The sequence below is a fragment of the Pocillopora verrucosa genome, chromosome 12, assembly GCF_036669915.1.
Source record: "Pocillopora verrucosa isolate sample1 chromosome 12, ASM3666991v2, whole genome shotgun sequence".
Classification (NCBI taxonomy): domain Eukaryota; kingdom Metazoa; phylum Cnidaria; class Anthozoa; order Scleractinia; family Pocilloporidae; genus Pocillopora; species Pocillopora verrucosa.
In genome coordinates, this window is record NC_089323.1 from 17,991,026 (window position 1) to 18,005,939 (window position 14,914).

The 14,914-nt window shown below is 42.4% G+C and overlaps 1 protein-coding gene and 1 pseudogene across 1 annotated transcript; one reads left to right on the top strand and one right to left on the bottom strand.

Annotated features, from left to right (window-relative positions):
* The first annotated feature begins 1,251 nt into the window (after window positions 1-1,251).
* LOC136277509 (D-inositol 3-phosphate glycosyltransferase-like) lies at window positions 1,252-14,509 on the top strand (annotated as a pseudogene).
* Window positions 5,369-11,298, bottom strand: LOC131792435 (uncharacterized). The gene is made up of 2 exons (XM_066158921.1): window positions 5,698-11,298; window positions 5,369-5,554 (listed from the first exon to the last, which is right to left on the bottom strand). The coding sequence occupies exons 1-2, from the start codon at window positions 11,296-11,298 to the stop codon at window positions 5,369-5,371; spliced, it is 5,787 nt and encodes a 1,928-aa protein (XP_066015018.1).
* Window positions 14,510-14,914: the final 405 nt, after the last annotated feature.

Here is a 14,914-nt window from a genome sequence, read left to right on the forward strand (position 1 = left end):
TATTCATAGATGCAAATGGTTTAAGTTCCAAATTGGTCATACCCGAAGTGCATCGATTGAGCCCCAAAACTCACATACAGACCCTCCTTTGCCATCAAAGAAGGATCTAGAACGCCTTAGAGGGATCTTTACAGACAAAGAGATACTAAGTTTATCTGCAAAGTCTGCTACGTTGGTACATGATGACGCCATACGAGATGGTTTCCAACAGGGCAGAAGACAGTGGCAAAAGACCCAACCAAATACTGCTCCATACACAGTGACGTGTCTCAAGAGTGGAAAGTGTTCATGCAAATGTGCTTTTTACAGCCGTAACAATATCTGCTGCCACACTGTAACTGTAGCATGGAAAACGGGTACTCTGTCCAGGGTGTTAGAAACCTACATGGGTAGAAATATGAACAGCATAAGCATCTCCACGGTCTCCTCTTCAGTCGGAAAGAAAAAATCAGCAGCCGGTTTCAAACGGAAGAATATAGCTGAAGACGTGGAAACACAGCAGAATGGAAATGATTATACAGGCATCGGTAACAGTTCAAGTGCACTTTCTGTCCGGTCAGTAAACCCCGCGACACTTGTGATCAGGAAACCTGTTCGTCTAGAAGATCGTCCTCCAGCTGCCCCGTTGCTTATAAAGAAAATAACTGCCAACATCCGAAAATGTTTGGGTTGCGCCAAACCTCTGTCGACCCGAGTGGAAGGGTTCTGGAGCGACGACGATGTATGCTAGTGTTGTGGACAGTACTACTGCTGGAAGGAGTAGAGAAGAAGAGGAGGAACTGGGACTACTATTATAAGAACTTCTGTAGGGGTACAGAATGTGGATTGTGTTGTCCCATTTCAATCAGTTTGCTGCTCCTTAGAGATTGTGTTTTATCTACGCATTAATCAGATTCCTATACAAGCTAAGCGAGTTTAATTACTTTGAATCATAGGAAAAGCAATTCTCTAGCGCTCGTTAGTTGTGACATCGTCCAACGGGAAGTCCGCTCGTAAACACCGCGACTCGTCTGGATTAGTCCCCTCATCAATTCACGAGCACCCAGCTTAACTAATAATTACCAATTTTGTTTGGTGTAAAATAATATACAAATTTAGTTACCTTGTGGATCCTTAGAATTCTGATACCTTTATTCTATACCACCAGTGGTTGCCTTCACTATTATGTTTACCGAAAAGAATAAAACGGTGGACGTTTGTTGAACTAGAGCGTGACCTGGACACTAGTAAGCTGTCGTACAACTTCCGGGTTCTTGCGTCTCTATTCGATCTGCGTGATTATCTACATATTCCAAAGGAAAACAGTTTTTTTTACGTGGAGGTGAATAAGAAAATTGAAACTCTTTGCATTTACCATTTTAGAGTTGCCTCTCGTTTTTTGGAAAGAGAACTAACACTTTCAATAAAACGAGGAGATCACGATTATCTTCCGCCATCTTGGAAATTTAAAGGTGAGCCTATGTAAATGTTGTTTCTTCTTTATGCTTAAGTCGGCCATATTATTATTTTCATAATATTTCCAGTGAATTTTAGAGGGGGTCAGTGAGGTGGGGTTAGTGGGGGATCGTTTTGGAACCACTCTTTCCTAATAGACTAATCCTGTTGGAAAAACAAATAAGCCTGGCATAACTGTTCTCTCTTATTAGCATACATGTGGAAGGCCTATGCGATCAGGTCACATTTAGTGAACTTTCTTAATCTCAGTTGTATTTTGTTTGATATCTTGGGGTGATTTCTCCGCACCAAATGAGTTTTGTTCACTTCCTTACGTATTTCAACAGAGGACTGAAATATTTGGGTGGACATTAGCAGTTGGACTTGAGTTTTTAAGAATAGCTATTGAAAACTATTCCTTTACATTTTTATAAGATACCACAGTATGTTACAAAAGGGGCTAACACCCCTTTTGTAAGATACTGTGGTGTCTTGCAAGAGTGCCCAACTTGTACTTACATGCATTTTTTTCTGTTACCTGCTGTGAAGTTGAATTAATTTAGGGCACTAATTATCTTTCAATTAACCCTTTAACTCCCAGAAGTGATGAACATGTAACTTCTTCTCTATGATATCCATACATTATCTAGCAAACAGGTAATGAGAATACTCATACTTATCAGGTAGAAGTTGTAACCTTGATCTGAAGTACCCAAGGGTTAATTTTTTTGATGATGAACAAATTTCTGAAGTCCATCTTCATAGAAAAATTTGCGTGATGCAAAATGATTAAACTGTACCATCTTTAAAGGACATTGAAAGTCAATGCTATAAAGAGATAAAAACCTGCATTTTCCCAGCACTCACATTCACAAGACATGAACCAGAGATTTGAAAGTGTTCCAAGGATTTTGAAGTTTTTTATTCTCAGTGAATATGTATTGTGAATGATGTACAGCTATAATGAGCTCCTTAAAGTTCAACAAATTTGAATCTGCAACTTGCAACCTGCAACTGCAACCTGCATGGTTGCCATGGTAATAAGAAAAAGTGTTGACATCAAAATCTGAAGCACAACTGGTCAATTTAGTGATCTGTGTTTTGGAGTCACACAGAAAGCTGTTAGTAATATTTCCATTAGTTACGTTTTTATGGTCTGAATTTTAGGTGAGATAAACAATTTTTACACAATAACATAGTGCTGAAGCTAACAATATACAGGATGTGTGTCAATTATGAACCAAAAAGTGTTCCAGCCTACTGTAGAGTCTTTGTGGTTCAGTGGTAAATGATCAGAATGTAGAATCAGAAGGTCTGAGCTTTGATTCTTCATGGGAACTCAGAATATTTCTTTTATCTTTAATTAATGCTCATGACCTGAGGAAAAAAAACATCTTTCTTCATTTTACAATTTTAGCTTGCCAAGTGGTGACTTCAAAAAGAATCAACCTTGCAAAGTCCTTTTGATACACACCTTTAATGATTAATTGAGCATGAGCATTTAATTATTCCTAAAATTTGGTAAGAAAAGCATTGGGCTGTGGGAAGAGTCTGTCATGCAATGCATGGCATGTGATATTATCTGTTACTGAAAATGGAAGACCTAAATCTATAAAACCCTGCCATTATGGTTTTTTTTCTTGTAATCAAAACATTGTTTCCTTGCCGTTCTCTTTAACAATCAATCTTTTTTCAGGCTTTTTTTTGGGGGCCAGTAACAAAATCCAAACAAATTCAGAATTTTCTAAATCCACAATGGTCTGGTTAAAGTAACACAAATCCTAAATCACTATTATCACTTTGAATCAGGGTTGTTATTGTAGATATCTGAACTGAGGCATCATAATTTTGGCAAGTGAGTGCTCAGTATTATCTGGGCCCTTTAACTCCCAAGATCTGATCATTAATTCTCCCCTCTAGCTGCTCTACATTTCCTTGTAAGTCAGTTATGAGAATTTAGTGTTATATATCAAGATAACAACTTCTACCTGATAAGTTGGAGTTTTCTCAATACCTTTGTGAGACAATGTATGGATATTATAGGGAGAAGTTACAAGTTAATCACTCTGGGGAGTTGAAGGGTTAATGAAAATTAATGCCACCATCTTTGATTTTAATGGCAGCAGAAGGCTGGGAAAAGAAAGAAATTTCCAAGGGGGCAGTCAATGGTCAAAAATAAGAAGATGGGTGGGGGAGTGAAGATTATGTCTGCCTGAGATTAATGTTGTTTTGTGAATCTCCATTTGCCCAAGAACAGTCAGTTCCTGATTGGTGCAGTTAAGCTCTAGCTGTCAATCACAAGCCAAATGTGTCATTTGGACATTAAATTGCTCTCGAGGAAAAATGTGAAAGATGGCAAATTCTGTAAATGGTGAAGTTGTTAGTTTCGATTCCACATGTAAAGAAGCACTTAAGAAGCACTTTCAAATTTTGATATGTCTCATACTCTCAAATCAGAACCTAAAACCGCAATTTCTACACTGGTTTCTGGAAAGGATCTTAACTGGCCATGTTGCCAACTGTCTTTGGGAAAAGCTTGATATAATTTTTTTGATCTTAAGGTGTTGGTTTGCATGAAAGAAATTTTGACAGAGAAACCTTCAAGTGTAGTTGTTGTTTGTCTGCTTCAACATTTTGTTTATATTCAAATCGAATAAGTATCTTTGATCGGATTAACAGTAGCTGGGCTCACAGATTGTCATTTGGAGATTATAGAGTGTGCAAATATCAACTCCTATTTGCATCAGTAGAGAATGTCTCAGTGAAGCCATTTTTTCTGTTGATTAAAAAAGAAAAAAGGCCAGTACATCAAAGTATGCTAGTTTGCATAAAAAAAATTACAGCAGGTAAACCTTCAAGTGCAGTTGTTTGTTGCCTCAAAATATTGTTTAATACAATCAAATGAAAAAATTGTCATATTGATTAATAGCAGCTATACTCAAGGATCATTGGAAAATATAGAGTGTGGGATATATCAGCTCGTATTTGTGACTGATTGAGCAGGTTTTGTCGAAGATATTTCTTTCCTGGTTGAAAAAAACTCCCTCACCACAGTGCCTTGGGTTTTTAATGTGCACGCATAAAACGGTACGACAACACAAACTTGAACACGCGTACTTGTAATTATGAAATGGACTTTACAATCTTGAACGAACGTTGTACGGTTTCGAAAACTAAAAGGAAACAAAGGAAATTTACAACTATAAATACGGAAAAAGGCTAGGCAAAATTTCCGCACAGCCCCATACATCATTATACATCCATATATGGGGCTTTATTATTCAGTGTATCACCAGTAAGATGTACATGCATAATTAAGTATGGGGCTGTGCGGAAATTTTTCCAAAGGCTAGACAAACAAGAAACGAAACCAAAAAGAACTTACGTTTGTGTCCTTATAATATAAACGATGACGTTAAACGGGCGTTGAAACGATTCTCCACTTCGATCGAGCACATGTATTTTTTAACTCGCAGCGCCTCTCGGGATCTAGCTAATGAGTGCGTGACATCACGCATAACGGCAGTAACATTCCCGACCCCTTAAGCGATGCTTAACATGGAAAGTTCTTAGCTACAAAATAAAGTAGTAATTATGAAAAATAACTTGTCATGTCCTTTGCTAAAGCTAACGAGTCTAGTCCGTCACACAATCCGCTTAAAGAAATAGGGACTATGAATATTCCATGAAGGTTCAGCCCTTACGAGCTTCCTGTTTCATTGTTCATTATCGAGGCACGATTGTTCTTCCTTAGCTAGCAAGAGGACAACCTTGTCAACTGGTCTGCGTAGTTGGGAGGTTTGGGTCTTCATGAACCGTGCGTACCAACCCCTTCTTGTCTGATTCCGCGCTTATGACTCGTCCCATCGGCCAAACACTCCTCGGGCAGTTGTCGTCTTTCAACAGGACAACGTCTCCGACAGCTAGATTCCGTTTAGGACTGTTCCACTTCGAACGAGGTTGGAGAGTTGGGAGATATTCTCTCTTCCAACGCGTCCAAAATAAGTTTGCCAAGTACTGCACTCTCCGCCAGCGCCGCCTCATATAGACATCTGCGCGTTGAAAAACTCCTGCTGGGGGAAGTACAACGCTGGTTTTCATCGTCAGGAGATTGCTGGGACTTAGTGGGTTGAGGTCATCGGGATCACTCGAAGCGAATGTTAGCGGTCTCGAGTTAATGATAGCTTCAACTTCACATAGTAGAGTTCTAAAGGATTCCTCATCCAGACGGGAGCCATGCTCATGGAGTAGAACAGTGAGTACTTTGCGGGTAGTGCGAATCTGCCGCTCCCAAATGCCGCCCATGTGGCTGGCACTCGGTGGGTTGAAAATCCAATCTGTACCCTCTAGATGCAGCCTGCTTCTGATTTGCTCGTTGTTCATTTCGTAAACTGCTTGCTGTAACTCTGTCTTGGCGCCTACAAAATTTGTTCCGTTGTCGCTCCGGATCTCTCGGATAGGCCCACGACGAGCAATAAATCGCCTCAGAGCCTGGATAAATGAATCTGTTTCGAGAGAATTGGCGGTCTCAATATGCACTGCTCTACTTGCTAAACATGTGAAAAGGCATCCGTACCGTTTGAGTCCCTTTCGACCTTCTTTGATCATGTACGGACCGAAGTAATCCACGCCAGTATACGTAAATGGCGGGGCTGGAGTCACTCGGTCTTTAGGCAAGTCAGCCATTTTCTGTTCAGCGACAGGGGCACGATTACGGCGACAAGTAACACAATTTGCGATTAGGTGACGAACAGCAGCATTGGCACCGGTGACCCAGTACTTCTCCCTCAATTTAGCAAGTGTGTGACCGCGGCCTGCGTGTGCTAGGCGTTCGTGTAGGCGTTTGATAATCAAGTTCGTAACGTGACTCTTGCGAGGTAAGATGATGGGGTGTTTCGTTTCTTCTGGAAGATCGTCAGCGCGGCTAAGGCGGCCACCAACACGAAGGAGGCCTTCATGAATGTAGGGATCCAGCCGAGTTAGGGAACTTGCTTTCTTCAGCACCATTTTCTTTTGCTTTGCCCGACCCCGTTCGTCTCCACCGCCTTTGTCACTGACTTGTCTGAGAGCGTCAAACTCTCTACTGAAGGACTGCAACTGTACGAAGCGAAGGATGGCCATCTCGGCCTCTTCAAACTCTTGAACTGAGAGCGGTGCGCAGCAGTCACCCACTACCTTCGTTTCAGCTTGTAGTGACTTCACGCCCGACCTTGCCTGACCATGGTCCGAATCTATCTCGAGAGAACCCTGGCCTCTAATCTCCTTCCGTTTTCGCAATACAGCCTTGATTCTAAGGAATGCGGCCACCGACAATCTCAGGCGATACCAACTCGAGTGGTATTCTATTAGCTTGTTAACTGACGTAGCCGTGGCTTCCATTACCATGGTACCGGCGGAAGCAACTTTTCTGACCTCAGGGTCGTCATCTGGGACCTCACCGACTGGAAAGGGCTGCTGCGGCCAGTCCTTTTCTGATTTCCCTAGGAAGTGTGGACCATTTGACCAGCGTTGCTGCTGCAGAAGTCCAGCGGCGGAAAGTCCTCTTGAGGCATCATCTGCCGGATTGCTACTGGTGTCCACGTATTTCCACTGCATAGGACTAGTGAAGTCCCTGATCAATTGCACACGATTTGCCACGAATATCTGAAACCTCCTCCGCTCGTTTCTTATGTAGCGGAGAACCGTCGTCGAGTCGGTGTGATAGATGATAGACTCAGGCTTAACTTCAAGCTCTTCATACAGCATTTGTCCCACGCGAACAGATACGGTTGCTGCAGTTAATTCTAAGCGTGGGACTGTTACGGCCTTAATAGGTGCAAGACGAGCCTTCCCCATTAAAAAGGAACAATGTATGCGACCCATGTTATCCATTAGACGTAGGTAGGCAACGCATCCATACCCCACCTGGCTTGCATCGGAGAACAGATGGAGCTGTCTGGAGACAACTGGGCCAAAACCCGGCGGTTTGTGACACCGATCAATGTGAAATTGCTCTAGTAACGGAAGCTCTCCACACCATCTTAGCCATTTACTGCGGCAGTCTTCCGGAATGTCGTCATCCCAGTCGAGATCTTCATTGCGGCAGAGATCCTGTAACAGCTTCTTCGCTAGAAGTGTGAAAGGAGCGATGAAGCCCAGGGGATCAAAGATTGATGAGATGGTGGACATGACTCCTCGTCTTGTAAACGGTTTGCTGTTAATGACGATTCGAAATCCAAAACAATCTGATTGTACGCACCACTGTATCCCTAAGGCACGCTCGATAGGGAGGTTGTCACAGTCAAGAGTTATTGATCTGACTTCTTTCGATCGCTCATCCTCTGGTATAGACTCTAAAACTGCACGACTATTGGAAGTGAATTTGGTGAGGCGGAATCCACCTTTCTTACAGGATTGCCGAAGACCTTCAATCAGCTCGACTGCTTTACCTTCCGAGCTTACGGAACGTAGACAATCGTCCACATAAAAGTTATTTCGCAGCGTGTCAGCAACCAAGGTACCGTACTTATCTTCGTTATCCCTTGCGGTTCGCTTAAGGGCAAAGTTAGCGACACTTGGCGACGAGGCCGCTCCAAATAAATGTACAACCATCCGATACTCTTGTAGCTCGGCTTCTAGATTGCCATCTGGCCACCATAAGAAACGGAGGTAATCATACTGTTCAGGAGGAACTGTAACCTGGTGGAACATGGATTCCACATCTCCCATGAAGGCTACGGGGTCTTCACGAAATCTGGTTAGCACGCCTACTAGGGAGTTTGTCATATCTGGACCTTGCATCAGACAGTCATTGAGCGACACGCCCTGAAACTTTGAACTACAGTCAAATACGACGCGTATTTTTTCTGGTTTTTTCGGGTGATACACCCCATGATGGGGTAGATACCACACCTTGCCTGGGTTCGGTATCAGCAACTCATTTGGAACTCTTTGTGCATACCCTTTGGCGATGACATCGTTTACGAAGGAAACGTAATCAGAGCGGTATTTAGAATCTCTCAACATCTTTTTCTTCTGCCAGTTTGCTCTTTTGATTGCTTGCTCCTTATTGTTGGGCATGATAATATCGCTATGTCGCAATGGAAGAGGAACTTGGTAGTGGCCGTCGACAACTTTCGTCTCCCTTTCAACCATAGTTAAAAACTTTCTGTCTTCTTGAGAAGGCCCACGCTCGTCCGGTGCTTTGCTTACGGTGTGATCGTTGAAGTCCATCTGCAACATTCTGAGCAATGACGTTGGAGCAATGATTTCCTTCGGCGTTTCCACTTCTCTCACTGTAATTCGGTTCGCGATTATTTTGTCCTTGTCATGATCAGTTCGGATATGGAGAGGTCCACAGACTGTCCAACCATGGCGGAGACGGAGGGCAAATGGGCCATCGCTTCGACAAGGTACAACTTCTAATGGTTCTAAGGCAGGCGGGCAATTGCTGCCAATGAGTAGTCCAATCTCCAGGCGAGGCTCAAGCTCAGGGATTTTCTTCGCAACCTCGGAAAGGTGTGACCACTGATTTATGAGACTGGGCGTGGGAATTTGGTGATGTTCTGCTGGGATTTCATCTCTTGTGTATGAGCGAGGCAACTCAATGGGATTCTCATCATCTAGGCTCGTAACGATAAGATCGTCCAGAATGATGCTTTCCACTTGACTCTGTCCATGCATGGTGGTGAGTTGTAGCATAACCTTGACACCGTCTATTCCTAACTGTCTCCTGATATTTTCGGTTGCAAAACAGCCGCCACTACCATTATCGTAAAACGCGTACGTGACAACTGAATTGTTACAGCCCTTCTGTTTAACTTTAACTGGGAGTATGGCATGTAGCACTACGGACTCCTTGCAACTTGGTGCGTCCTGTACAGGTTTAGAGACATCAATGCGCCTATTGCTAACCGCTATAGATTGAACTTCCGTCGCTTGGGGTTTGTTACTGACGCTCTCTCTATTCATTGTGAAACCATCAATGTGCAATGCTGTTGGGTGCCGTTTCTTGCACTTCTTGCAGGTGCGTCTCTTTACACAACCTTTGGATACATGATCAGATTCGTAACAGGCAAAGCATAATTTTCTTTCGTAAAGAAATGTCTTCCTTTCATCCATGGTCCTTTTGAGGAATTCCGCACAATCATCCAGGTCATGGTTCTTGCTGCAGAAGGGGCACAACTTTTCCTTGCCACCAGCATTGTTTCGGTTCGCATGGTTTACAGCCTCTATGCCGGGAATGGTGATACCAGTGGCAAAACTGTTGCTTGTTTTAGTTGCTGACGAGGGCTTCTTCTTGCCATCTCTCCCACTGTTATCTCTGCGCCTTTCCTGGGTACTACTTAAAGCCTGCACGCCAAATACAGGGTCGTTCGCTGATTCGGCTGCTGACACCACAAAATCAGCGAGATCCTTAAAGCTCGCTATCCTTCCGTTCTCTTTCAATTTCGCAGCACGATCACGCCATCTTGACTGGAGATGCGAGGGAAGCTTTTTTGCAATGGTCTGCAGGTTCGTAGGATGATTTAACTCATTCATATGAGACACGCTCATCATAGCATTTTTACACTTAATCAAGAAAAGCGATAAACGCTTTAGTCCTGATGCGTCATCTGGCCGAACTGGGGACCATCCGAGAGCTTTGTTCACATAGGCCATTGAAACTTTAAAGGGATCCCCATATTCCTTCTCCAGTAACCTCCTCGCCTCCTTATATCCTTCAGAAGGGTCCATATGCAGACAGCCTCCAATAAGTTCTCGTGGTTCCCTTTCAAGATGTTGTTCCAGGTAGTATAAGCAATCTGCCGCCCTGAATGTTCTGGACTCTATCCTTGCCTTGAATGCCATGATAAAGGTTCCATATTCGATGGGGTCTCCTTTAAACTTGTGCACTTCAGGTTGAGGCAGAGTCATTGCTGCAGCCAGTTGCCGATGGGTTGCAATCATTTGCTCATTTTGCTGTCGCTGCATGGCCATCACTTCTTTGAAAGACCTTTCATGGGGTTCCAATCGATAGGGATCATCAGCTGCAGCGATAATTCCTTGTGGTACATCAGTGGTCCCGTTGTTAGCCGGAGGCGATATCTCGCCGGCTAGACTGTTTGAGTGAAACTCTGGGGCAGCAGGGTTGAGATGAGCGGCAGGTGTTGAAGCCATGAATTTAGGTTCACTTTGCTGGAGACAGGGAACAATACCATCCTTATTTTCTAGGTTACCATCATTTTCCAAATCGGCATAAACCCTTTCTCTGGCCTGGGCTTTCGCTATTTCAGTTTCCAGTTTCAAGGCTTCATCTGCTGCTCGTAGAGCTTGTTTGCGTTCTAGCATTTGTTTTTCAGCTTGTAATTCCGCTAGCTTAAGTTTCTCCTTTGCTCGTGCAGATGGCGTTGAGCTGGCTGAAGACTTCTTCGAACGGGTGCTAACACGGGACGATTTGGATGAAGCCGATTTTACTTCTGAGAGCAGATCAAGTTCTTCTGTTAAGCGACGTTCTGCTACATTCATCCATTCCATAACCTGTTTCCTAAATTCCAAAAATGACTTCTCCTTACTTTCATAGCGATCAAGTTCCCTGTCTTGATCCTGTTCGGAGGTCAACTGGCAATAATAAAGGTCACGTGCTTCTTGATACTCCTTGAATAATGTGTTCAATACAATAACCTCTGATTTCACTAAATGAAGATTGTTCTCATCTTCCATTAAGTTTGTGAGAGCATTCCTTTGCTTTGTCACAGCAGTCGTTTTGGCAGTTTGATCGTTTTTCAGTCGCCTTAATTTCTCTTCTTGACCCTTTTCAGTTAATTTCCTTACACGAGTATCGGGACAGCTTTCGTTCGGAGGAAACCCAGGCCCAGCGCCCTCAGCGACAGGTTCATCGTTCATGGTGGACTAGGCACTAATTAATCCTTCGGTAGTCGCTTCAAATTAGCGATGAGTGGCGAACAGTTCGCCCAACATTGCAAATAAACGTAGGATAAGTTCCAATAAACCAGTATGCGATGAGGGTTAAACTTTTCGAAACGAAATGTGCACGCATAAAACGGTACGACAACACAAACTTGAACACGCGTACTTGTAATTATGAAATGGACTTTACAATCTTGAACGAACGTTGTACGGTTTCGAAAACTAAAAGGAAACAAAGGAAATTTACAACTATAAATACGGAAAAAGGCTAGACAAACAAGAAACGAAACCAAAAAGAACTTACGTTTGTGTCCTTATAATATAAACGATGACGTTAAACGGGCGTTGAAACGATTCTCCACTTCGATCGAGCACATGTATTTTTTAACTCGCAGCGCCTCTCGGGATCTAGCTAATGAGTGCGTGACATCACGCATAACGGCAGTAACATTTAATTTGACTCTTTGATTGGTTGCCCGCTCATTTCCAGAAATGCAGTGACACAAAACTAACCAAGGGTGTTTTGCTTTTCAACAGCCTCACCAGGCAGGCATCTTCTTGCCCTTCCCCCTGCCCCCTACCCCACTGTCCACTCTAACTCCAAATCAAACATGGCCAGTCATATGAACAATGCCAAGCTTATAACATTAGCTTGCCCTAAAAGGAAACCTGCACTGCAGACTAAATTGTGCTTCCATACATGTAACAAGCATGGCATGTTGCAAAGGGAAATACCCTTTTAAAGGGATCCAGGGCATGCTCCCCTGAGAAAATTTGATATTTGAAACTCTCTGAAAAATGATTTCTAGGGTTTTGGGGAACATTTGAGTGACTTTTTTTTTCGCTAGACATTGATGGTAGAAACATGTTGAAAAATATTTATTTTCTGTCTTTGATCACATTTCACAAAGATGCCAGTGCTAAATTGTGTGGTCTTTTGACAATCCTGTTGAATTGAAAATATCATTACATGGTATCCTTCATTGCTTGTGATTTGTCTTTATTCACACCAATGAAACTTTATTCTAGGAATCATGACTGATCTTGGTGTAGCCTCTACATCACAGGAAAACCCAAGTTTAATGGAAAGTAAAAAGCTAATTATTACTCTGTTGAGTGATGAATGGAGATCATCCATAAGAGACTGGTCAACTCTTATCAGGGAGCTGGCAATTCAGTTTGCAAAACATCCCTATGTTGATGTCAGTGTATATCTTCCAAGGTGTAGTGATGCATGAGGACAGGAGAGATGCCAAAAGCCATAATGTTCAGCTGATTGAAGCCCGAGAATTGCCTGGTTATAAGCCAATTGATTGGTTGGCTTCTTTACCCAATGGCCATCATCCACACTATGTTGTAGGACATGGAGTGCGTCTGGGTCGACTGATATCACATATTCAAAGGCAGCGACCTCACAAGTGGATCCAGGTTGTTCACACACCTTATGAAGAAATTGGAATGTTCAAAAGTTATGAACAAGGAGCCATTTCTCGAGGTGAGAAGAAACAGCGTGCAGAAGTAAAACTTTGTGAGTTAGCTGATGAGGTGGTTGCAATTGGTCCAAAGCTGGCAAATGCCTACACTCACCGCCTTCGCCTTTGCAAAAAAAATCAGCCTATATTCAACCTCACCCCAGGTATTTTTGTTGAGTTATGTAAGGTTGAACAGGCTTTAGAGGAAGGGAAGAACTTTTGTGTTCTACTTCTTGGGTGTGGTGACCATGAAGATTTTGAGCTAAAAGGATATGATATCGGAGTGAAAGCAATTGCCCAATTGAAAGACAAGTCATACCAACTAAAGTTTGCTGGTGCACCCAAAGGAAAAGAGGAAGAAGTGGCAAGTAAGTTGTGTCAGTATGGCATTCCTCGTAGTCAACTAACTGTTCGCTGCTTCAAAGATCCAGATCGAGAACAGCTAGCCAATTTATTATGTGAGGCTGATCTGGCAATCATGCCTTCAAGAACTGAAGGTTTTGGTTTGAAGGGGCTGGAAGCCCTATCTGCTGGTCTGCCTGTCCTTGTAAGTGGTAACTCTGGACTTGGAGAGGCATTGGAAAAAGTTCCTGGTGGTTCCCTGTGTGTAATTCATTCAGAGAATCCTAAAAACTGGGCTGCTGACATCAGAGCCGTCCGTCAGAAAGATAGGACTCTGCGACTTGAAGAAGCCACCAAACTTCGAGAACAGTATGAAAAAAAGTACAGCTGGCAAAGACAGTGTGGAAGTCTTCTTGAGAAAATGAAAAATCCTGTATCTGGTGAGAGCTATGTTACATACACCTTCTTAGGGACAGGTTTTTTTCTATCTTGATCCAATTAATGTAGTTACAACAGCAAGGTGTTTATGTGTACTTCGGTTCATTGCTCTTGTTTGTGTGATCATTTACCTCTATTACCTGCTTGTAAAAGCTGTTGGAAGTATGGATAGTCATTAGCAAATCAGGGTTGAGAAGTTCTTGATATACTCCATAATTATGTACATGTATATTTACTTGTATGATGAGGAAAATACAGTTTCCTCCTTAAGTTTCTATAATAATTGAATTATTATTACCTGAAAGTAAATAAGGATCAGATTTTTTGCATAATTTGGATGTAACATGCTTCTGTTTCTCAAATGTGTAGGTGTACAGTCACAATATACATGCACCTCATTTGAAATTTATAATGTGTTATTCTTCTTGTGCATATTTGTAGTTGATCCTGTCACTTGGCAACCATTGGGAGCATCTGAAGAAAATGAATCCTCAACCACTGTAGTAGTTCAACATGAAGGTAGGCAACTGCCTCTTCTTAGACAGCTTATTGTGCTCCTTTAAACAGGAGCATGATAACAGGGATGCACGAGTGGCAGAAAATAGCTTGAGAAAGGATTTATTTTTTTCAGTGAAAGATTAACAGTGAGCAGTGAGCCAGGCACTGTGAACTCTGGTGCAGAACTGCAAAAGCTGGGTAGGAACCGTAAACCTGTGGAGTTTCACTGTACAGGCCCCACTTTTTTCCAAACAAATTTTGTGCAAATTGGGGGTGCAGCCTATACAAGGTATAGCTTAAATCTTTATCCCAGTTTCCCTCTTTCATCGAGAGGCAAGCTATGTTTGCTTGTGTCCTTGATCAAATACGCAACTTCACGCGATCATTACTGAGGAGATAAAACAAAATGTTAGTGTACATGGAATACAAATCTAGCAAAAATTACCCAGGTATCTTTTCTTTTACATTTTCTTAACTTTAAGACCATTTGAAAGATATGACTAGCCATTGTTGTTTGCATTTGCAATGTTTATTCGACCAATAACATGCTATGTTAGATTATTTATCGTGATGAATTTTGTGATATAAACAAATATATCTTGGCAGTATGCAGCACTCGCCAGGCCTTTTTCCCTTTCCAGAAAACCTTAAATTATTTTTTTCAAGAAAATATGGCCAAAATTTGGGGTGCGGCTTATACACGAGTGTGGCTTATACACGTGTGAATAAATTGGTAGGTTACAAATATGCAAATGAGGAATATCTGTACTTGGACACTAAGCTTTTGAAAACATATCACTGTTATTAGCATGACAGTTTTGAATTCTTGACAGTCGATTTTT